Source organism: Phlebotomus papatasi, chromosome 1 (genome assembly GCF_024763615.1).
Source record: "Phlebotomus papatasi isolate M1 chromosome 1, Ppap_2.1, whole genome shotgun sequence".
NCBI classification, from domain to species: domain Eukaryota; kingdom Metazoa; phylum Arthropoda; class Insecta; order Diptera; family Psychodidae; genus Phlebotomus; species Phlebotomus papatasi.
The window spans coordinates 35,127,585-35,150,911 of NC_077222.1; the positions used below are offsets into that span (position 1 = coordinate 35,127,585).

At 32.3% G+C, this 23,327-nt stretch overlaps 1 protein-coding gene across 7 annotated transcripts in view; it reads right to left on the reverse strand.

Moving 5' to 3' along the window:
• LOC129798949 (uncharacterized) overlaps window positions 1-23,327 on the reverse strand; it is a 230,317-nt gene that overhangs the window by 7,455 nt on the left and 199,535 nt on the right. For 4 of the 7 annotated variants that reach the window (XM_055842469.1, XM_055842468.1, XM_055842467.1 and 1 more), the window contains 7 exons: window positions 21,554-21,696; window positions 21,364-21,444; window positions 19,017-19,083; window positions 13,447-14,313; window positions 9,894-10,004; window positions 5,404-5,741; window positions 5,167-5,307 (listed from right to left, as the gene is read on the reverse strand). In XM_055842469.1, the coding sequence (XP_055698444.1) occupies window positions 5,167-5,307; window positions 5,404-5,741; window positions 9,894-10,004; window positions 13,447-14,313; window positions 19,017-19,083; window positions 21,364-21,444; window positions 21,554-21,696 (1,748 nt within the window). The remainder of the gene's footprint in view (window positions 1-5,166; window positions 5,308-5,403; window positions 5,742-9,893; window positions 10,005-13,446; window positions 14,314-19,016; window positions 19,084-21,363; window positions 21,445-21,553; window positions 21,697-23,327) is intronic. The other 3 variants (XM_055842473.1, XM_055842474.1, XM_055842471.1) reach the window with 1 other exon arrangement.

Consider the following 23,327-nt stretch of genomic DNA (forward strand, 5'->3'; position numbering starts at 1 on the left):
GTTATTTAAAAACATAATCAAGATATTAATTTTCTTTGTATTTTCTAAAAAATTATTGTTTTTCTTATTCAAAAATTTTGATATATTTTTTTTCAATTTTACTTTTCGAACCGTTCGAACTCAAAGAAATTGTTGTAGGAGTGGTATATATAAAATCCGCTATTTTCAACTTGTCACCGTCCTAAAGTTTAAACGGTAAAACATATCAACTTACATTCTCTGATAACCCCCCCACAAAAATTATTTCCAGAAGTTTTTTTTTTCAATTTTTCCCTTCTTCCCTCCCAAAACCACGGTTTTAAGTTTATTTAGAAAACCATTCAATGATTCTTCTTATCAATTTTCGGATATTCTGGAATGCAACCCAGGCAAATATTTTGTTTTATCTATATTACGTCTATAATAAACAAAAAAATTCGATATCGAATTTTCGAAGATCCAAGTTTAACCAGACTGAAGGGCTTAATTCCCAAACAATTTAGTTAAATTTGAGTTTTTTTTTAACCAAATGAGACTGCATCAATCTCATTTGGTTTGCATTTTTTTTACAAAATAATTTGTTCTAAAATAAACTGTTATTAATTAAAGAATGCGAGATTAAAATAACCGAAGCTTGGAAAGCGGGCACAAGTAGCATGACTGGTGGTAGTGGCACAATAAGAATTCTCTTATTAAGGGTACACGTACACAGTTTAAGGTCATCTGCTTGTCTGCAAGAGCAGTATGCCAAAAGAGGCATGAATGTTCCCGGCCCAGAGTTTTATGCACATCGGAAGGTAAGCTAGTGAGCTTAACGATTACTATTGAACGATAAAGATGAACATGCATACTCTTCGTCGAGAGGGCTAACCCTAGGGACAAGGCACACTGTGTACCTATTCAGTCGTCTTCGGGGATTCAAAACAACGCAACGGCACGGCCTTTAGCCGTGGAACCGATATACAGTAGACTCTCGCTAATTCGCCTCTCTTAAGATCGGGTTACTCTTTAATTCGGGCAGCAGTTAAATTTGAAAAATGTTTGTTGACATTTTTTAAGTTGGATTATGATTATCAAATAAAGCAAATATGCTCAAATTTGTCATGGTTTGTCTTAGTTCTGAGGGGCAATTCACGAAATTAACCAGTCAAAATTATGACTCTGAGTCTGTGAGGCGAATTTCGCCATTCTATGAAAAGGTGCGTCTCCTCGCTAAAAATGGAGGGTGTACAAGGTTTTGGGTCTTGTACCTGCTGGAATTTCGGGATGTACCCAGACAATTTCACCTTCAAATTCGAGACCGGAGGGTATGATTTTTTTACCAAAATCTTATAAAAAAGTTATTTATTTGCATTATTTCACTTAAGTAAAGATACTCAGACACAACATTAATAAGAAAATATTGGATTTTAAAATTTTATAAACGTTTAAATACTTCATGCGCGTTCTGAAAAATAGGTTTTGGGAAAGTTCAGGGATTACAGGAATTACTATATAGGGATTATAGGTCTCAGATTGTTTATTGTTAAATTTTACATACAATATACAGTAGAGTCTCCTAAATTCGAACGCTCGGGGGGTATTTTTGACATTTCTCACCTCCCAAATTCGAACGATTTTTTCAAAACTAACGAAATTTATGTGAGATTAAAGTGTACTTTGAATCAAAGTCCCGTACTTTCTCGCAAGTTTTAGTGGTAACATACTTCCTTTTCATTTTATACGATCATAATGTATGTAAACATTCAGGAAGAAGCACATAAATATGATTTTCATTCACCTAGAATACGAACTTTCTAACATAACCTCACAATTGACATTTTGAATCCCAACGGCGTTCGAATTTGGGAGATTCAGATTTGAGAGACTCTACTGTACTTCTGATATAATTTTCACCAAGCTATAAGACTTCTACAATGATATTAAAAAAAAATTGTGATATCAAATTAACCTTTTCAAGACCACTACGTGCAACTACGTGTCAATAAATACACGCATCAAATATATTATATTTGCAACGTTTGAAGTACCATTTACCACGTTTAATTACAAAACGAATAAAATTTTTATTGTCGGAATAAATGTAATTTTTCCGATGCTATTCCTGACTCTCGAGAGGTAATTGGTCTCTACAGACTTACAACATTTCTCATAATTCTTAGAAAATATATGTGACGACATCTTCAATACTCAAATAATTTTTTAACATCCTAATATTTAAAGTTTGAATGGTATTTAGAATTTAACACGTACTCAAAGTTATTTTGGAAAAAAATGGATTAAAATATAAACATTTATATTTGCACTAAACCAATATTGCGATATTTATTTTATTTGATATGAAGGATATGAAGCAATATAAGTATACCATTCAATCTTTAACAAATTACACCAAAATATAAATTATATTGGTATTTGAATTAGAATTAGAATGCTTCTTCAAATTCTTAAAATATTATAACGACTACCAATTTTAAATACGCGCCATAAATTACCTGCCAATTGCGTTTTGCCTACTTTTCGGTGAATAAAGACAGACTGAAAAATGCATTAATTAGGGTTATTTTACTTTTCGCCACACCAAATATGTCTCCGCCATATTCGCCATCCAGTCAATTTTGACTGGTTATTTCGTGAATTGCCCCTCTGATGTGTTTTTTCATTATTAAGAGGTTTTCAAGAAATTTACCATAAATAATGAGTATGTGTTCAAAAATTTGTCGCCCGAATTTCTCTCTAATTCGGGTGACATTTTGGTCCTAAATGCCCGAACTTGAGAGAGTCTACTGTACGTCTTATATTAAAAAAATCATCAGTAGATATTTTGTTTTGTGAGATATTTTTTTTTATGTTTGCAAGAAAGCATTTTAATCTTTACCCTTAAAGAATTTTCGCATAATTTGTCTAGATTCACAAGGTATTTAAAAACCGGTTTTAATAAAGTATGGACACAGGTATACAATGGCAGCATTGTAAACCTAGGTGTATTTTTTTGGATGAACATTTTTTACCAGTTTGAATTTTTAACTAATTTAGACTTGCCGGAATTCTAAGATATTTACAACAAATCAAAACGTACTCCAATCTGTTGAGAAATATGTTCTGCAGAGTCTTTAAGTTTTGACCTTTAAATAATAATATTATGGCTCCGGCACATCTTTTAGATCAGGAAAATTTCATGAAATGAAAATTCACATCCTTTTCTTTCTCACACGCTTTGCATATGTCTATCTTAATCCTTTGCACTCCAAATTCGACTAAGCTAAACTGAATTTGTTGTGATGTTTAAAAAAAGAAGAAGAATGCGAAATAATGAGATTCAAAGCGTGTGAGAAAGATAGGGAATCGAATTTCGACTGCTCGAAATTTTCCTGATCAAAAAGGTGTGCCGAATCTATTAGAATTGATTCAAGATCATTTTTGTGCGTAGATATAATCCTCCCATAAACATTCTGTCTATCTAGTTTACGAAAGTTTACGAAAACAATAAATATTATTATGCTCGTAAATATATACGTGATCCCTCCTAAAATATGACAAAGGTAATTTAATTTAAAGGGGCTCTCAATGGGTCAAGTGATAAAGCACTCGCTCTATGATGCAAGTGTCTCGGGTTCGAATGCCTTTTAGGTCACCATGAATTTTTCTGACGTTAAAGGTGTTCGGATTGCATCCAGTGAGCTTCATTGCACTTGATTCCACGGGCATGAGACTGACAACCTCTTCCCGTACAAGAAAAAAATATTAATTCATGTCTAGAAACTCCCTTGTGGGAAGGCCTAGTTCCTTCATGGAATGTTGTGCCAGCATTATTATTAATTTAAACATTCTGTAGGACATATTAAAAAATGAGAAAGGGGATGAGGAAATAAAGATCCTAGTAAGAATTTTTGAATCGCCTTCTAGTAGAGGGGTCTTCTAAGACCGCGACTCGCTATCTCTAAATGTTTGGCTTCTAGCTCTGTTTAGGCTGACGAACAAACACGGTACAGTAATTCTCCGAAGTCTTCTTGTTCGCAAAAATATACTAAAACATGAGTGAGAGTTCGTGGAAATTGAAAATTTTGAATTTAAAATCTTAAAATTGTTCTATGTGTGAATTTCCACTGTTAAAAAATATTATAATCTTTCCTTAAAAGTAATAATAAAATATTGTAATAATCATTTCATGCTGAATTATGCCCAATGCACAATAACTTTTGTTTATTAAACATGTTTTCGACATTTTAATGAGAGTGAAAGGGATCTAGATCTAGTCATCTCGCTCTCTTAAGGCAAATTTTAAAAACAATTTTACAAACAAGTTATTGTGCGTTGGGCATTATGATATTTTTTTTTTAAATTACACTTGTTTAAAAGCCCAATTAAAATTACAGTCCTTTTCAATTTTATGTACTTTTATTGATTTTTTTTTAAATAAATAAAATAAATAATACGTTAGTCAAATATTTAATTCCTGTTTTCCTCTCTTGGTAAATGTTATCCGTAAGCATCCGGTAGAACAACAAAAGCTCACCGGAAATGGTCAAAATGGGTTAAAAGATAAATAAGGGAGGAAATAGCCATGAGTATTGTAAAGTACTTTTCTTCAGGGAAGGAGGAAACTTGGTGAACAGAGAGTTTTTGGTAAACTTCCAGTTTCTTTCAATGTATTCGTTTTTATATGGCTTTTAACATCTAACGAAGTCTTTGAGTATCCCAAGGGCGAGAAAAATTTCTTGACAAAAAACTGTGTACAGATGCCTCATAGGTATTGCAACTTTTAGTAACTTTTGAAGTCTTAAGAGAAATTCTGAAGTTCTGTCTAATTCTTTAATTCTAGTATTTCTTTCTATTACTTACAAGTTGATATCCTCACGTTAAGGAATTGCAGGAGGATATTAAACTGAGCTTCATAAGGCAAAAAATGCACCAAGGCAAATCTACGACATTTAATTTTTGGTATCAGAGAATAAGGTTTGGTATAAAAACAGTGAAATGTGAGAGGATTGATTGATTTAAACATAAATATTATTTAGAATTTTAAACTTCCACTAAAAATCTTAAAAAACTTAAAACATTATCCTATTGCCCCACATTGACTTAAGAACACATTTAAAGTAATTATTCTTGGTCCTTTCGAAGGGCCGTATTTTGGAGGAGTTAAGTGGAAAGTTAAATACCGTAACTAAGTGCCAATATACTTACAATCCATAAATCTCCCTTGACTGTGCATTGAACTGAATCCATGAGTTGGCTTTAAGGGGGTGATCTCTGGCGTCGTACAGCTCTAATTTCAAATTATGCCCATCCTCCTCGTCAAAGAACATCTCCCGGGGAACGTGTGTGCTAATTTGCAAAAGTGATAACACGAAGCAATTATTGTCACACGCTAGGGTTCAATTTAGCGCGGAAATTGCAAATTGCAGAGATTTTGACTCTCACCTGAATGGTTTTCCTGCTGTTAGACGTTGCTTGGGCAAACGATTCTTGATCATCGGATGAGCATTTACTGGCTCAGACTCAATGTATTCTGTTGTAGTGACCAATTTTTCCGTTGTTGTGGTCGTCGTGGGTGTTGTTGTGGTCGTAGTTGGTTCAGTAGTGCTTTCAGTCGTAGGCTGAACAGTTGGTAGGACATCGATATTAACTGTTTTTGTGACTTCTTCGTCATCATCGCCTTCATCGTAGTAATCTTCTGGTGGTAAGGTGGTAGTAATAGTAGTTTGATGACTTGAAGGTGTAGAGAACACTGGGATAATTCCGAATGGAATTCTTGTCGTCTGAAGATAAAGAAAGAGACTTGTTAATAACCTGCAGTATATGGATATTTAACATTGAAAAAAATGACCAAATTACTTTCAAATATTTTCGAAATGAGCTCTTAGACTAATAATCATTTTACTGCTCTAAATCTACCGGAAGAGCAGTAAACTCTTCTACAGGGTATATGTACCAAATTCCGCCATAGTTACATGCAAGCATCAAAATCTTAAGTTTAAAATGCTATATTTTTTTTTATACAAACTGAATTTTTTGTTACTTCTTTGTATGGAGTGTTGTTTGGATGCTTTGTTGATAACAATTTTTAAATGAATATAAATATAAACATAGCTTTGGCTAATATTTCGGAACCCTTGATTCCCATAGTTTCTTGCCCTTACGGAATTCTTCTTTCTTTTTCACATCATCTCGTTTTTGCCGAAGCCACATTATTCTGAGTTTGTTTTTATATTATATAATCTTTAGAGTATGCAAAAATTAAAAAATTAATAGAGATTTGAGGAACAAAAGAAGTGGACGAAATTGTAAGTTGGCCGAAATTTGGTACAGTTACCCTAATTTCTTGATTTTTGTCACCTCCTAAAACGCTGACACGAGGTTTGATCGTCTGATTAATTTATCCATCCGGTCGTTATCAGACCTAGGGGCCAAACGCTTAGAAATAGTAACTTGGAACCTTCAATGGACCCCACATAAGTCGACTTAAAGACTAATAATTCATATTTCACTCACTAAAAACAATTATGTTTTTCTTTTTGGATTTATCGAAAGCGTGATGTGACATATTTTTTCATTTTGGGATGTGCTTAAGAAGTTGCCTGAACGGATATTTCTCCCAGGGAAAAGCATGTTTGAGACATATTTTTATGTTTTGACTTTGAGACACTATTTCCAAAACTCAGAATATTATCTTGAAATTTTGTATATTACTTAGTATTTTAACTTTGTTAAACTTTATTAGACTTTATTAAAATAATTCCATTAGTAAATATTTTGTCACATTTTATAGCGCGACTCAAACATACAGGATCTCCTCTATATACGAAAATACTGCTGCATCATGTTAAATAACAGCCTTTCAAGGTCAGAGATTAAAATAAGCTTTAGAAACCATATTTCTCAACCGAATTGAGTTGTATTTGAATTCAAAAAGGTCTTGGATTCTCTGTCAAGTCTGGATCGGTTCCAGGTTAAGAACCGATTATGAACCGGTTATGAACTGATTTTTATCCGAAAATCAAATGTACTACTCTTAAACTATCTTGAACAATTTTTAAATGATTGATAAAATTTTGTTATTTCTTATGTATTTATTTATTTATTTATTTATTTTATTCGATTGACTTTTAAGATACAAATCTCTTGAAAGCATAATGTGGTAGCATGGTAATGAGAAGAGAAGCAAAAACTTTGCAAATTCCTAGAAATTATGAATATTATTATGCTTTCCTTATGAATTAGACAATTAAAAATTTTATTATTATAAGTGAATGATGCGAAACTACTTTTCAGAAATAGCATCTAAGTCATGAGTTCGAGTATTTTGCAAAACTATAACGCTGTGCTATCCCTTTATTTAAAAGGGACAAATTAGGAAGGGAGTAAATTATACATAATAAAACGTTCTAGTGTAGAATGAATACTTTTGAGCCTTTTGTGCTGAACAGATCAACGGCTTAACGTAATTATAATCAAAATAATCATTAAACTAACATTCTCATCGGTTTTTCTTCAAGTCGTCTTCCGGCTTAAGTCATAAGTCTATCTAGGGCAATATCAAATCAGAGTTCGCGATGGGACTTAAATATCTAATTACAGGTGTATTATGCTGTATGTTTTTCACAAGTTTACGAAAACAATAAATATTATTAAGCTAGTAAATATATACGTGATCCCTCCTAAAATATGGCAAAGGTAATTTAATATACATATTTTTAAAATTTTAAGCAAAATCGGATTCATTCGATTGAGTAATGTTGAATTAAAACAGTGCAATTGTAGAACTTTATTTTTAAATTTGATTTTAATTGTGATATGAAATTTATTTCATTGAAGGTATTTAATGAAAAATGGCAAAAACAATTCTGAAATTTCAGGGGAAATTCAATTATTCGCATTAAGCCTGAGGCACAATATATTTTCATTTCTATGGAATTAATTGTGGAATTAATTATATTATTCAATATACGCATTCTTTGAAGTAAAATTAAAGGATATTTGTAATATACACTAACGGCCAAAACATTAAATACACCCTTCGTAAGCTTAAATGCACGTGATTTGGACCGGGAAAACGCTGTAATATCCAGTTCTATTGACTGAAATAGTTTCGTATATAAACATAAGAACAGTTTTAAACAAGATTTGAGAAAATACATGAGCTACAAAATTTATAATTTGAGGATCAGTCAAAAATTAGCTTTTTTGACAAAAATGCAAAAGTAGCCCCACATTCTAAAACTGATCTAATCTTTTAATAATCATTTAATATAAGCTAAATACTATTAGTAAATATTATTAAGAGTCAGAAAAACTGAAAATAATACCGAAGGAATATTTTTGGTACGGATTGTGGTCGATTTCCGGTGTGATCTGTTCTAAAAGGGGTTTCTTTTTTGAATATTGAAATTTTCAGCCCAAATTCTACTTTTTCATATATTTTTTATTATTTTTCAAATTACTATTTATTATTGTTGCAATTTCATTTCTTTTACTTCATTATTTTGTTTAAAAAACATGAATAAAATCATCAAATTCAGTTTTCCTCGAAGAATTTTCCTTTAGCTTTGATAAGCGCCTCACAAATTCGGGGCATCCTGTTGATCAATTTCTCCAAAATGTTAGAAGGAACTCTGCCCATATATCCTGAAGTGTTTCCACCAAGACTGGAACTGATGTCGCGCCTTCTCTCGAACCATCTGGTCTAGAAAATCCAAGAGAATTTCGATGTGGTTACAATTGGGTGATTGGGGTGGCTAATGCATGTATTTTAGGACCCTGCGTTTCTCTTTTTCAAGAAGGAAACCTCTACAAAGCTTTGAGGAATGCTTGGGATCGTTATCCTCTTGGAAAAAAAAACCCACGCCCAATAAACCGAATGCATTAGCCACGCCAGTCACCCGATTGTAGCCTCATTGCAATTCTCTTGGATTTTCTCGACCACAAGGTTCGAGATTAAGCGCGACATCAGCTCCAATCTTGATGGAAACACCTCAGGATGTGTGGGCAAAGTTCCTTCAACCATTTTGTAGAAATTGATCAACAGGATGCCTCGAATATGTGAGGCGCTTATCAAAGTTAAAGGAGGATTCTTCGAGGAAAACTAAATTTGATGATTTTATTCATGTTTTCTAAATAAAATAATGAAGTAAAAGAAATGAAATTGCAACAATAATAAATAGTAATTTGAAAAATAATAAAAAATATATGAAAAAGTAGAATTTGGGCTGAGAATTTCAATATTCAAAAAAGAAACCCCTTTCAGAACAGATCACACCGGAAACCGACCACAATCCGTACCAAAAATATTCCCTCGGTATTATTTTCAGTTTTTCTGACTCTTAATAATATTTACTAATAGTATTTAGCTTATATTAAATGATTATTAAAAGATTAGATCAGTTTTAGAATGTGGGGCTACTTTTGCATTTTTGTCAAAAAAGCTAATTTTTGACTGATCCTCAAATTATAAATCTTGTAGCTCATGTATTTTCTCAAATCTTGTTTAAAACTCTTCTTATGTTTATATACGAAACTATTTCAGTCAATAGAACTGGATATTACAGCGTTTTCCCGGTCCAAATCACGTGCATTTAAGCTTACGAAGGGTGTATTTAATGTTTTGGCCGTTAGTGTACCTCACAATGTTTACTGAATAAATATAGACAGGGCTTTTTGTTTGAATTAAATGATAACAAACAATATTTTTGCACTGTTCAAATAGGTAAAATTAATATTTCATATTATGGATCTAAAGGATATAAAGGAATTCCATATGGAAATTATTTTCCACGAGAGAGGGTATAAATTGAATTATTATGTTGTGTTTTTTTTTGGATGAGAGGATGCTGGGACAATTAATTTAATTTTAAAACCAATTTATTTCTGGGAAATTGATGCACTGAATATAATTTTAAGTGTGTTTTTCGTACCTTTTCACTGGAGACACTTGTCGGCGTGGTTTCCGGAGATCTATATGTGGTAGCTGTATGATGAGTAACTGCCGGAACATCCAACTTATCATCCTCATCAATATCTGCGTCCTATTCAGCAAAAATATACGCAAAGGTTATGAATCAATTTATGGGCAATTTTGCATTGAAATTGAATTACTGTGCTGAAAATCAAAAGGACAATTAAAATAAAATATTTAGTTCTGTACAAGAAATAAAACTAGAAAATAAAATTAATCCCTTTAATACTCGATGGCGCCATGTGATTCGAAGTGGGGCGTAATAACATGCAAATAAAACGTTAGTAATTGGGTGCATGATTAGGAGACAAAAAGAGTCTTGCAGAAGCATTAATTAGTCACTCAGGAGTTCACAACAGAAACGATTTCAGGTGCTCATCACACGGTGAAGGTGAAACAAATAAAAACGGTTTTGACAAATGGTACAAAAAAAAAAAAAACAAAACCTCGCACAGTGAATTCATTCAGGGAAGACATTATTTTAGGGGTTGCATTTCTCGACGCAACGGTGTAAATTGATTGCCAAATTGATTCCTACAATTAAGTTCTTGGCGTGTTTTGCAAAGTGAACATCGTACTCCACATATCACTCCTTAAGTGCCCCTGGGCTGAGGAGATATTTGGCAGACATCCTTTTCCCATGTATTGCCTTTCGTTCATCCCCATCCACAACAAAAGCTCTGAAGCTCTTATTTCACGATGAAAGAATGAAGCGCACCGGAAATTTAACGTGCCAGCCGTGAGAGTTTCTTTCCGAAATGGTTCCGTTCTATGGGGTGGTGGCAATTAAAATTCAACTTGGAGGAATTTATTTGAAATTCGTGGCTTGCCAGGTTTCTGCCTCAAGCCAGGCAAATGCACGAGGAAATGAGATCAATAAGAGCTTTTTATTGAGTGCAGAGGAAATGTCTGCACGAGCTTCGTAGCTCGAGCAGGCGATTCATTATGTGTTATTGACTAACTTACGGACTTTGTATCGAAACTTTACGACTTTTAAAATTAGGAAACTGTTTTTTTTTAGATTGAGATATTCCATTTAAGCGGAAAATTTATGAACTTTATGCTTTCAAATGTTTTTAGTTCTATTTATGATTCCATTCAAAAGTAGGTTAAACCCATTTAGACAAACTAAAGCTTCTGTTTGTGCAAAATATATTGAGAAAGCTTAACTAATATAATGAGAATATAAGTTAAATATAAGACTTGTGATTCTGAATGTGTCTTATTTAAACAACTTTGAAAAGCTTAAAATACGGAATATTCTTATTTTGAAAATTCTAGATATCATCAGATTTTTCACCTGGTTTACATCGTTCAAAAGAAGCTTTCAAGATGAATTTGAGCTACTTAAAATATTTTTAGGAATTGAAAAGATTTGGTGTACACAGTAAAAAAATTAACACTATTATAGTGTGTAATCTTTCACACCACTATTATAGTGTTAAATTTGGAAAAAGTGTTTAATACAAAATTGTTTAATTTAAAGTTGTTGAATTTCAAGATGTTGAATTTGGAATTGTGGAATTTAAAAATTGCTGAATTTTTATGTGTAAATTCAAAAATTGTTAAATTCTGTTTATTGCTGAATTTTCTTTTCATTTCGAAGATTTTGATTTTTTTTGCCTTTTTAGACATTTTTATTGGTTTTCCTGTACTCGGGCTCCCCCCTAATGTGAAATGATTACATCTGATGCTCGGATCTTCACGATATACTTATTATGCATATAAATATTTGATGTTCTATATGACTTTTGCCCAATGAAAAGCATCTCGACTGAAGTATAAGTCTTAATTGGAAATTCAACAATTTTTACACAACTTTTGTTCAAAAATTCAACAACTTTTGTCTCAAAATTCAACAACTTTTGTTTAAAAATTCAACAAATTTGGTTGAAATACACTAGGCTTCAGACTATAGTAGTGTTAAAAATTATGATCAAACTATAATAGTGTTAATTTTTGATCATGTGACAAAAAATACCATAAAGTTGTGTATTTTTTCACACTATAATAATATGAAAACTGTAATCATACTATAATAGTGGTAATTTTTAGATTTTGTTAACAGTTTTAAATGACGAAACATTGATGAAAAATTTTTATGATTATAACAGTGAGAAATTTTACACAGATCGCAATTAAATAATTAATTTATCAGGTTTCACACTATTATAGTGTTAAAATTTTACACAATTTTCAAATTAAACAACATTGTTGAAAATTTTTCAACTATAATAGTGGTAATTTTCAATCACTTGACAATAAATTACCAAAATGTTGTGCATTTTTTAAACATTTTTAAATTAAACAACTAAAATGGTCGATTTTGCACTATTATAGTAGTAAAATTTTACACATTTTTTTACTGTGTAGTTAAATCGACATTTTTTTGAAAGCAACTTCAATCACAAAAAAATTTGATCTTAATATTTGCAAGGATTAGTCCTTTCGTAATTTAGAATATAGAAATTTTATTTCAAAATTGCTTTTGTGAACGAACTAGTTTACATTACTTTGTATTAAGCTTGTTTAAATAAGAGATTTAAACGCTTTAAGTATTCTAAAATTTAGAAATGTTACTAAATTCGTAGTTTTCAGTTTTACGTGTACGATTTAATAAACTTTTCTTTCATTTTGGAGACTTTTGTAATCGAATATCATGCTTTGAAAAGAATTTTCGTTTTGAATTAAGCTAAAAGGTGCAAACTTTCGAAAAGTTAATTTTCTGAGCTATGAGAGGATTATTAAAAATTAACGTTCCAGCTTCAATTTTTGATATTTTAATATGCTCTTAATAGTTATATAACTCAAAATTTTTGTTTATAAAAAAACACGATACTTAGTATTCTGTTTTGGAATTAAGTTCTTCAATTTTTCAATTTGAAGTTTATTTCATGCCTAAAGATACAATGCTGTTCCTATTTAAGGCTATACAAAATAAAATTCTTAATCGTAAAAGGTTTTCAATTTTTAAGATTCGGCAATTTTTAATGATTGTAGTAGAATAAAGTGTCTCTGCGTAAACGTAAAATAATTTCCAAAAATGATTTTTTTATTCGAAAATCGGACTAACAAAATATTGATCTTTTAGAAAATTTACGGATGTTTTTAAATTTAAGATTAAAACTGAATTTCCTGATCAAAATCGTTTCTTTCTTCGAAATATCGGTATATTGATATTTATTTTTAGAGAGACCTATAAATCACCAATCCATTTTGATCCCGTATCACCTTCGAAAATCTTCCCTAAGCTTTAAAAGCTCCTTTTTAAATCTGGGTCTCTGCACAGTTAATTCCCCAAATATCATCACCCTGGTGCTCAAGGAGTGAGAAGAGCATTAAGCACACCAACTGTGAAAATTCCCAATTGTAGGAATCAATTTCGTGTGACGACGGTGGGTGTCCTCTGGTCGCGGTTGTTGGTCGCCCTTGGGTTTCACTCTGTTGCCTCGAAACCCCTCCCCAACCGTTGGTCTTTGTCGAGGGGGTTTGTGTATGTTCCCTTTTCTTACCTTGACCGTGGCACTGGAAATTGCCGTGGCGGTGAATGCATTCGGGGAGGACTGGGTGGGTGTTTGCGATGCCAAGGAAGTGGTTGTGCTTGTTTGCTCTTGTTGTGTACTCTCTGTACTTGCCAGAGGTGTGCTGAGAGTGGTCTGAGAGTCACGGAATGTGCTTTTTGTGGTTACCACTTCTGTTGCTTTGTCTGCTATTTGGGTATTTGTCTCTGTTTTTACCTCAAATCCGGATGATTTTGTCACTGGTCTCCACAAATGCTCTCCACGATTCACTTTACCAATCGAAGTGTCAGTGGAGGCTATGGAGGATGTGGAGGTGGTTGCTGCCAAATGGATTAGAGTTGTGTCGAAATCTTTGCCATACATTGGTTTCATACCATCTGGCTTTCTCATGTGGGACACATCCTCAATCACATAATCATCCTCAATGCCCTTCTTTCCGGACATCGTGACCGGCTGTGTGGTTGAATGTCTGTGGGTCGATGGTGGCAGAGCCGGTGGCGTTGGAAGGGGCTTCTTGATAATCTCAATTTTTTCATCTTCCGGAATTGTCTCAACAATTGGCGTGATAAAGTCATCTTCAGCCTCTTCCACATTGAAATTGTCAGTAAAGATGCCCGTTGGCTTCTTTCTGCGCGCATTTTCCAACATCTTCTCAATTTCCTCCTCATTCTCTTTGATCTTACTCATATTGTTCTCAATTGTTTTCGATATTTCAGACTCCAATATTGACACACTCTCTCGAATTTCTGGATCAAGTGCCTCAAGTGTTTTCCCCAAAGCACCGTCCGCCACCAATTGAACTTGAGGACCACCTGCCTGAATCTTTGTCAGGCCAATTCTACTATTGCGATCTAAAATCTGCATTTGGAAAGCAATGAGAGAGAAGAAATAGACAAGAAAATCTTCATATAAAGAGTTATTTACAATCCAGAGAGAGCAATGTCTTTTTTTGTTTTTGTATATAAAATTTTGCCAAATCTACTAACACTGCTATATTAGGTTGTTGCATAAATATTGTCGCAAAATTCTCCCTTTGAAAATTCATTGTTTTGTGAAATAAATTGGACAAGTATAAGTATTGTAACGGTGCTATCACACTAGGATTTTCACAATTTACTCTTTAAATTCAATTGAGCCAATTGAGCATTAAGATTTCTAGAATTTACTTAAAAATTCTCACAGCCAGGACACATTTTGCAAGAAATTTGCTCAATTTTAAATAGTGCCGCGAGATTTGTGATTGTGAATGGCTCCGGAAAATGTGAGATAATACTCAAAACGCCTTATAACACTTATCTGTTATGCAAAAAAAAATCTTCAAAGATAGGAGAAAGGGCTGTAGGCAAGGGAGCTCATGAAGAGACTCTCATACTGTCTTATTGAAAATGTGTATGAAGTCATCACAACTGCATTTCCTTCGAATTGCTTTGGATTAACTCAGCAAATCACTCCTGATACTGAAGCTTCACTCGCGTACAAGTTTATCACTAATCACTGTACTTATTTTATTTTTTTGGCCACAAATAATAATTATTTGCGACTGAATAAATTTAATAAGAACAATTTGGTTCAAAAGGATACTTGTTTAACTGCAATAAAATTGAAATTAATGAGCAATTTTAACATTTTAATTTGCTGAATTTCAAATTTAATTGAGCAACCACATTTGTGCTACTTTAGCATGTTTAAACATGTTTTGGTGGGCCAAGTATTAATTTATATCAATTTATAAATGAAAATCTATCGGTTCAAATTATTTTTAATGCAAAATAACGCCTAGTAACAATTCATCTGAAAATTAATTTAAATTTTCAAATTGAAAAAATCCTAGTGTGATAGAACGGTAAGAGTTTCTTAGAAATTTGAAGAAAAGGTTCGTTGAGCACAATTCATTTTGATGATTTGCTCTGGTAATTATAAAACAATTTATACTTTTTCCGCTACTGTCTATATGATTTATATTAACATAAGAAGGACATTTTGAATCACTTTCATGACCATGTCACATATAAGATTAATACTTTCTGAACTGCGAGAATGCCAACAAAGGATAGCAAGTGTTTTATCTTGCCTCTCTCTTGTGTTTCGCTCAAAAACTGACCAAATCACAGTTGGAACTCATGGAAAATTGCTCGAATTTCCTGTAATACGATTACAGAAAGCAATTAATACGAACAGTAATTCTTACTCATCGTATTACTTCACTAGAGTGTACTCTTTCTAACACACGTGATATTCCATTTGAAATATTGCATACTATATACCTCTCTATTCGGCTTTTCTTAATATTAATATTAATCTTATATGTGACACCACGGTCATTTGCTTTTTTGGCTATTCTGAGCTCACATTCTTGCCTATAAAATATTTATTGTGAATCATTTTAAACAAAATCTAATTCACTTCTAAGATATTAAAATTTGAAATTGAATAATATTCTGCAACAGTTCAATCGCAGAATTAATTTATTACAAAGGCATCAGAAGTATCCGTAGAGGAGCGCTAGATAAAAGCACCACTGGTAAAAATAAAAGAGTCACTCTGCTATTTTTAGGGAATATGCACTACAATTTCTCGTAAGATAGGTAAGTGTATCAGTACTCAATAATTACTTGTAGTACTTCGCTCTAACTCTAGCAAACGGTTTGGTTTCAATTTTTCTATCAGATATTCTTTCATTTACGCTGAAAATTCTATATGAAAAATTGGAAAATTTTCACTATTCGAAAATATTAACTTCATCCATGAAAGATTCTGTTGTTCTTTTTGAAAGTTCAAGTTGAAAAAGGTAACTGTAGGGCACCCCTTACTTGGGGATCACTGAAGTGATCTTTTAAAGAATCTTTTTTTTTTTACTCATTTGCTTTGATGAAAAAGCCCGGCATATGAAAAATTTGGATTATTTATATATTAGGTAAGTTATGTGAAAAAAACTTATCGATTTAAATGAACATGATAGTACATTTTAACCGATTTTGAACTAGATTGTCGTTCAGGAATAACCGTGGGGAAGGACCGTCGAAGGAATTCAAAAGGTAGCCAAGCAAGAACTGCTGGTTAAAGAGCTTTTAATGTAAATTTTGTGTTATATAAAGAAAATTATAGTAATGCTGCACATATGAAACCAAAAGTTGATTTCTGAGCGGTATATAGAAAATTTAGATTATTTGAAGGAAGCTACCGATCAGAACAACAGCCAAGAATTTTCCAGTAGGAAGGGAGATATTTTCCATCAGGACAACGTCAGACAATCAATATATTTGGCAACCAGCCGGATGCTCCTATATAGGTACTTGGTTGGGATGTTTCAATGAACCTGTCTTATTGGCACTGTCCCGTCGGATTACCAATTCTACTTGGTTCTGCAATACTCTACTAATGATGCCAAATTTGATATAAGAAAATACAGTTCAAGTTTTTTTTTTACCAAAATAGCAAAGGATTCAATGCAAGGCACAATGAAATTATCTTCACAATTTTTTAGGAATAATTTAAACTCTTAATTTATTTTGGTTTACGATCTAAGAATAATAAAATGGGGGAAAAGCGTGAGACAAAATTCTGTCTTTTTGTACTCAGTCAGACTTTGAAAACTTTGAAATTCTTGGAAAATTCGGCAAATCATTATGGAACGATTTAAAAGTATTTTTCTGAAAGAGCGAAATTATATCAGGCATTAATTTTTAACCATTGATAGTACAAACATAATATTTAGAATTCGGTTGTTTTAGAATCTTATTTCTATTAGAAGTTTACGCGAATAATTCTACAGATTAATGGTTTAACCTATTAAGAACAAGTAGGAAAAATTATTTCGTTTTTGGGACATCGGTATGTAATTCGTCATTAAAACGTTAAATTTAAAAAATGACATTAAAATTAGTTCAGTTTTTTTTTCATTTGACTACAAAGTATTAAAGTTCCTGTAAGAAGAAAAATTTGCGACAAAATTAATGTACCAACCTAATATTGTTCTATCTTTTGAGAAGAAGAAAAAAGATCCCACCGCCCAGAAAGACTTTTATTACAGTCCATATCCCATTTTGTACAAGAGAGTGTTAGAGAAAATCTTAAGGCGTGTGTATTTGTCAATATAGAAGGAGAGATAAAAGCTCTCTAAGTAATTAACCCTTTTCTCCCTTTGTACCCAGTTCTACGACACTTTTCTACTAATAAGAGACACATTCACTATCTTCTCATACACTGAAAGAAATTCTTGAAATTAAAACAGTGAAACAAAATGCTCTTTCACATTTGCTACGACTAACTTTTAGAGTATATCTTTTAAACTTTAACTTCAGTTCTTTGTTTATTGAATTATAGAATTTCACGTTCCATTCTTTTGCTTGTCTTCCTTGGAAAATTCCATCAAACTATTATTCGCGCCAGGAGCAAAATTTAATTGAATTTCTTACCAAGACCGAGAAACTTCCAGGCGAAATATTTTCTTCGCAGTGTTAAGGACAATAGGGGATAATTTTATAAAATTTAACTATCACCCCTGCTAGTTAAGTCATCAGAGCAAAACATTTCATTGTGACAATTCTAATTTGTCTTATGACCCACTTGTTGTTGCAGAAATGGTCAAAAAGGTGAGAAAACAGCTTGTCTTAAAGCTCTGGAAAAGCTCAACAAATCACAAGGGTGAGAAAAATCGATTTATCCTCCCCAATGCTATCGATATCAGGCTAAGATTAAACATCATTCATTCACCTGTTATCCGTGTTCTTTATCTCACCCACCCTCGTAAACCTTTTGATGGAAAATTAGTATAAAATTTTCACGTAATATACAATTTGATTGATCAATTTTCCCCCTCAAATTTTTGCCAAGGAAAATGATGTGTAAAGTGTATTCGTGGTTTCTTTTAGGCTCTCATTCTTTCAATGTTGCTGAGAAGAACAGAATATAAAACAAATAAAATAATTTTATTCCAAGATTTTCCGACTGAAAAGAAAACCTTGGTAAATAAATTTAAAAAATGATAGTAAATGGTTGTTAGTAAATGATAAAAAAAACAGAAAAAGTCATAAACTATCATTTATCACAAAATCAAAAAGCCGAGAAAATGTAATGGAAAGTTTTTTAATAAATAAATGAAACATGAAACGCATAAAAATAAAACAGACAAGTGAAAACACCACACAAAATATGATGATTATGAACTAAAATGGCTCGCTATGGCCATCTTTCATGATATAAGGGACACAAATATTATATATATATTAACGCCACAGAACACAATTTCGAAGACCACACCTTTCTGCCTGGATTTTCCATTAATGGCACATTCAACAATAAGAGAAAATTCGTATATTTTTGGTTATAGCAATTTGCATGAATTGCATCTTTTCTCTCTCGTGATCTTTTTTGGGAATGGGTTGAGTGAGGGGAAGTGGGGGGGGGGCGTAGGATGACAAAGGAGGAAAATAAATTTTTGATTTATATTCACATGGTTTTAGGAACGGGTAGAGTACTTCCTGTCGGGCACAGCGCCCAAGGATAGTTGAGGCAGAATATTTGGGGAAAGGTTTTTGGTACCAAAATGAATGGCTACTTACGTTGCTATCACCATGATGATGTCGATGTGCATGTGTTGATACGGTTGGCACTTCGGTTATTTCCTCTCTAAGTGAATAAGAAAAGAAGAAAAATAATGAGATTTCTCCTCCAATACTCATTCTTATGGGGTGATTTTTTCCTGGTGACTCCCAGAAAACGACAAGGAAAAGAGGAAACCATTCTCCATCATCAAAGTGATAGAGTTGATGCTGTTATAGATTAAAGATAATAAGGTTATGCAATGAAATTCTAAAGAAAATTGTCTCAGGCAATCCTAAATGATTGAATTAAAATTTAGGTTGTTTTTTATTACTCTTATCTTTTTATTGAGAATAAAATTGATCTTAGTCTTATCAAAACTATCCAAATCCGAGAAATTTAGATATGTTAGGTTATTTAATACACAGATCCAAACAGCCTATTTTTTGTCGAATTCTGTACCATTTTCATAGATTCGAGATAAACCGCAATAAGGTACATAATATAGTGGAATCAGTCTTGTATCAGCCCTTCAATATTGCATATTTTTCTTTTTTAAGTAAAAAATATATTCTAGAATTACATAGAATAGGAGAAATAGGATTAATAGTAAAGAAAAGAAATAGGATAAAGGCTCATAATTTGGTCCAGTCTGCTTATAAGCATCGATGTTCCAAGTTTGAAGTGCGATATTTTCAATACTAATTGACTTTTTTTTGCTACTCTCTTTTCAGAAGGGTTGTTTAGAAACTTGGCTAGCTATTTATCATCTTATTTTTACTATACTTAGTTTTAATACGTTTAAAATTGAATTGATATGTAGAGGTGAATTTGACTCTTATTTTGGACAACTTGGTTATTAATTTGGACAACTTGGCGGTAAATTTGGAGAGCTAATCCGCCTGAAGAGGATGCCCATTGTTCTTTATTTCATGAACCAATCTTACCAAGTCCTCTTCCTATTCATGTAAGGGAAACGTAGAATGTCACAAGAAGCCCGGAAACTTTCCATATCATTCATTAAAGTGAGTTGACTTCGGTACTCCAAGTTACCAAGTTAGTTAGTTAGTACTGCAAGTAACTAGTGGGAAAAGGGGGGTCAATACAAATTTTCACTACACTGTATTCACAATTGGACGAGATGGACATCACAATGGTCAGAACGATAATGATTGATTGTGATGTCCATCTCGTCTAATTGTGAATACAGTGTAGTGAAAATTTGTATTGACCCCCCTTTTCCCACTAGTTACTTGCATACCTGAAGAAGGAGCCATAAAGTTCCGAAACGTCGTTTGTGTAGTAATAAAGGAGGATAAGTCCAGGTCAAAATCCGTGTTTCCTTTGTCCAAAGTTCAACTCTTGACCGATCTTAAGCAGCAATCTCATGACGATCTTTCTTTACTAATCGAACATGGCAGATAAGACCGGTAAAGACCGTAAATTCTAGAATTAAAGAAGAGTTTACAAACAGCTGGGTGGTAAGGCTTCAAGAAAAGGTCCCCGGAGGTCCAAGGTAACCCGCATCTACGCTACGGGTAATATAAAATTGGCAAGTTACGTAAAACTGGTGAAATAGTTTACTCCAATTCCACTTTCTTGTATTTATGCTGAAGTCACAAGAAAAGAAGATTTATCCTTCTCCTTCTTATCTAGAAATTGTATCAAATTTCTATTATTAACTCTGACGACATATGAGAAAGTGCTGGCGAGAAAAGCCCTAACGATAAATATTCTTTTCCTCGTTCACGCGGTGAAAAATCGAAAGAAATAAAGGACTGAATTTGGGAAAAAGAACAAGACACAAAAAAGCAGAAGCCGTGAAAAAGTATACACAACGAATTTTAACGAAATATATCAATTCAATATGTGTTCAAAAACCAGGAGGAATTTGTAGAACGAAAAAGAAATGAAAACAAAAACCAAAAAAAAAAAAATCCCACCCGTATCAAATGTTGGAATGAAATTGAAACTAAAGTAAGTAATATTATAAAAAAATATGTTGTGCAAAATTCACACTTGGTTTCGAGGGGCAATTTTAACCCCATGAGAGGGGCAGCTTTTCTTGAAGGATAAGACGCATTGAGGGTAAAAAAGTCAGCTATAAATCACTTTGTTGCTGTGACAGGGGATCGAAGGGCAGGAAGAATCAAAAGTGGTGAATAATAAATCTTCTCACAAAACTTCCGTCTCTTCAATTTCTCAATACAGCTCTCAGGTTTTAGAAAAAAAATACATCCCCTTTCCGGATGGGATTAAAAATAAGCATGAGTTGTGCGAGATTCGCACTCTCTTGTGTCGGAAAAGTGTGTCTGGGGGAGTGATTCAGGAGAAAATCTCAATGATATGTCCTCAACAAAAACTTACTCATCTTCATCCTCCTCATCGTAATAATCATCGTAGTCATCTTCACCCGATCCTTCCGTTTCACGCTTTGTTCGCGGAACTCTGCAGAAGAGAAAAAAATCCGAAGTTGGAAAAAAGAAATCATAATGTAATTGAGGGCTTTCAGAAATTGGATTTCAATGGCAGATAATTGAAGGGATGGAATAATCACCTATTGCTTGCACGTCGTCTCCACACAGACCACCACTCAAATTCCAGGCCAGAGATCTCCGCAATGGTGCCATCCTTCATTTGTTCCGCAATTTGATTGGCAATTAATTTGCCCGTGGGGAAGAGTTCATTGTCACATCCCACCTTTTTGGCACAGAAAAAAAAAAGAAATATAGCAGAAAAAGGGAACGTAAAAAATTGATATTTGATGAGACGAAGAGTGAAAAAATCGCGAACATGGTGGACAAAGTTGAAAAGAATGAGGCTATTTGCGCCACTATATTTGCACTCAGAGAAATCAAACTTGAATAAATACTTTTATATAAATTCAAGTATAAATTGTTTTATCTCTTAATTTCACTCTCTCAAAGTTTTTTTTTAACTCATATACAGTAAGGTGGGGTAACTGGATCGTTTTCCGAAGAGTGCTACTTAAACGATTGTTTTTGGACTGACGAAATTCTTTTTTACTTCTTCTAAATCCATAGAATCACTGTTTCATTCAGAAACATATATAAAAAAAAATTATCAAAAATATTAAAAAAAAATTTATAAAATAATGATAATACAGAAATAAGTCAGCATGCCATAACTGGGCCGCCATATCGCTAATTCACTTTTAATTAAATCTTTGGATTTAAAATATTTTTTTTCACAAGGAAAAAAAACAATAAATGTTTTCAATCAACCAGCTGTTATTAGCAAAAATATCACTGCTAGAAAATTTTTAGTGAAGAACCCAGCTGGCATAAGATTGAAATGAGTCGATTACACTCACTTATTTAATAGATAAAAATATTATTTTTGCTTTTTCTCAAACTTGAATAGTTATATTATGTTACTGTGTAGTGACTATATTACGGAAATAAAAATAAAAATATTATTTTAAGTGGATTAGTCATAAACGATCTAGATAGCGAAGCGCCCGGATTGGCAGACTTTGACTGTATGCTCTTTTCAATTTTTTTTAAACTGTCAAATTAAAGAGAATTAAAATTAGAAAATTTCTAACTAAAAAACACTAAAGAAATAAGAGCCAAATTAAAGTTATTAATTTAAACTTCAAAAAATAAATAAAATATGATTTTTATCTCAAAATTGTATTAAAAATCAGTTTTTCTAATATTTGTTATGCTTTTTTGTTAATAATTATATAAAGTTCTTCAATTGTAATATTTTTTTATTTCTGGTATAAAAACAAGTTTAAAATTATTATTATTTGTATTTTTGTATTATACTGCTTATGAATATTTCAGACATGAATATTTAAATTAAAAAAAAAAACAAAAACAATTATTCTATAGAAAAATCTATGCAGATATCAAAATATATACAAGAGATCTTTTTTTGAATCTTTAAATACTAAGGAGTTTTTAACGAGTTTTTACAAATTATGAGTTGAAATTACAAATACGTTTATCTTAGAAAATGTAACTGTAATCTAAAAATATTTTAAGTAAATTCTTTTAATTTATCTTCCTGTGAAAAGATCATGCACCTTTTCACTATTAATTCCAACATTTTATAAAAAGGAGATTAAAATAAATTTTTAATAGTCTTTATGATCATTTATGATTTTCTTAAATTTTGATATAAATATTTATTATTATTATTATTATTACAAGCTTTTGAGTGGTTCCATGTATGCATTTCTTTCAAAAATAGACATTTTTAGGATAATACTTATCCAGGAATTAGACTGCATGTGTTTAGATAGCCAGTACGTAAACGAGTTTTGGAAAAATGTATTAGTTTTCTAAATTTTTCTTCTTTAA